Source organism: Apteryx rowi, unplaced genomic scaffold, assembly GCF_003343035.1.
Source record: "Apteryx rowi isolate R43461 unplaced genomic scaffold, aptRow1 scaffold_1579, whole genome shotgun sequence".
In the NCBI taxonomy this organism is placed as follows: Eukaryota; Metazoa; Chordata; class Aves; order Apterygiformes; family Apterygidae; genus Apteryx; species Apteryx rowi.
The window spans coordinates 1-1,517 of record NW_020447840.1 but is presented as its reverse complement, the minus strand read 5'-3'; the positions used below and the strand labels follow the sequence as shown (position 1 = coordinate 1,517).

The following is a 1,517-nucleotide window of genomic DNA, read 5'->3' as shown; positions in this document are numbered from 1 at the left end:
GCTAGAAAGGGAGTGCTGAGACCCCCCTCACATGCTCTGAGAACAGGTGCCGAGTTTGTTTTTCTGCACTTTGAAACTAGATTCCTCTGCTCTCAGTGGTGTCATTTCTTTCTAGGGTAACATGAGTGCAATTGTCCTGCACCTCAGAGGTGTGAGCACAGGGCAGCTGTGAACAGGGTGGATGGACAAGGCAGCTCTCCTCCCTCTGCACTAAAGCCATAGTGAATCCTTTTGCCTCTCAGGAATCACAGTGGTTCATTCGGAGTGCAGAAGCAATGCTGAGGATTTCTGTCTCCTCACAGCAAGCTCAGCCAGCACAAAACAGAGCTCAAGTCATGGAGCTCAGTGACCATTCTGCTGAGATGGGGAGAGAAAAAGTGTTTGTTGCAGAAGAGGGGGTTATGAGAAAGTTGTTCTCACAGCAGTGTGTCCTAACTTGTCTACATCTCTTCTTCCTTGGACAGTCTCCCTGTGACCCAAGAGAGCAAATGTCCAACAGCAGCTCCTTCAACGAGTTCCTCCTCCTGGCATTCACAGACACGCGGGAGCTGCAGCTCTTGCACTTTGTGCTCTTCCTGAGCATCTACCTGGCTGCCCTCCTGGGCAACRGCCTCATCATCACWGCCGTAGTCTGCGACYACCGCCTCCACACCCCCATGTACTTCTTCCTCCTCAATCTCTCTGTCCTGGACCTTGGCTTCATCTCCACCACTGTCCCCAAATCCATGGCCAATTCCCTGAGGGACACCAGGTCCATTTCCTACTTGGGATGTGCTGCCCAGGTCTTTTTTGTCTTTTTTTCACTTTCAGCAGAGTGCTCTTTTCTCACTGTGATGGCCTATGACCGTCTTGTTGCCATCTGCAAGCCCCTGCACTACGGGACACTCATGAGCAGCAGAGCTTGTGTCAAAATGGCAGCAGCTGCCTGGGCCAGTGGTTTTCTCAATGCCGTCCTGAACACTGGAAACACATTTTCAATACCATTCTGCCAAGGCAATGTTGTGGAGCAGTTTTTCTGTGAAGTTCCCCAGCTCCTCAAGCTCTTCTGCTCAGATGCCTACCTCAGGGAAGCTGCCATTATTGTATTTGATCTTTGTTTAGCCTCTGGGTGTTTCATTTTCGTTGTGCTGACCTATGTGCAGATCTTCACTGCTGTGCTGAGGATGCCCTCKGAGCAGGGACGGCACAAAGCCTTTTCCATGTGCCTCCCTCACCTGGGTGTCATCTCCCTTTCTCTCAGCACTGTCATGATTGCCTGCCTGAAGCCCCCCTCCATCTCCTCCCCAGTTCTGGATCTGGTGGTGGCTGTTCTGTACATAGTGGTGCCTCCAGCAGTGAACCCCCTCATCTACAGCTTGAGGAACAAGGAGCTCAAGGATGCACTGAGAAAAGTGGTTCAGCGGGTACAATGTCAGCACCGGTAACTGTCCCGTGTGCATCTACTCCTCCTTCCCAGGGTAGCTGGCATCAAGGCTCGGTGGTGTTCATTTCTTTCTTGTTTGCTTTTCTCTGTTACA

At 51.5% G+C, this 1,517-nt stretch overlaps 1 protein-coding gene across 1 annotated transcript; it reads left to right on the top strand.

Annotated features, from left to right (window-relative positions):
- Positions 1-488: 488 nt before the first annotated feature.
- LOC112962893 (olfactory receptor 14C36-like) lies at positions 489-1,424 on the top strand. The gene has a single exon (XM_026059451.1). It carries the CDS (start codon positions 489-491, stop codon positions 1,422-1,424), a length of 936 nt encoding a protein of 311 aa, XP_025915236.1.
- Positions 1,425-1,517: the final 93 nt, after the last annotated feature.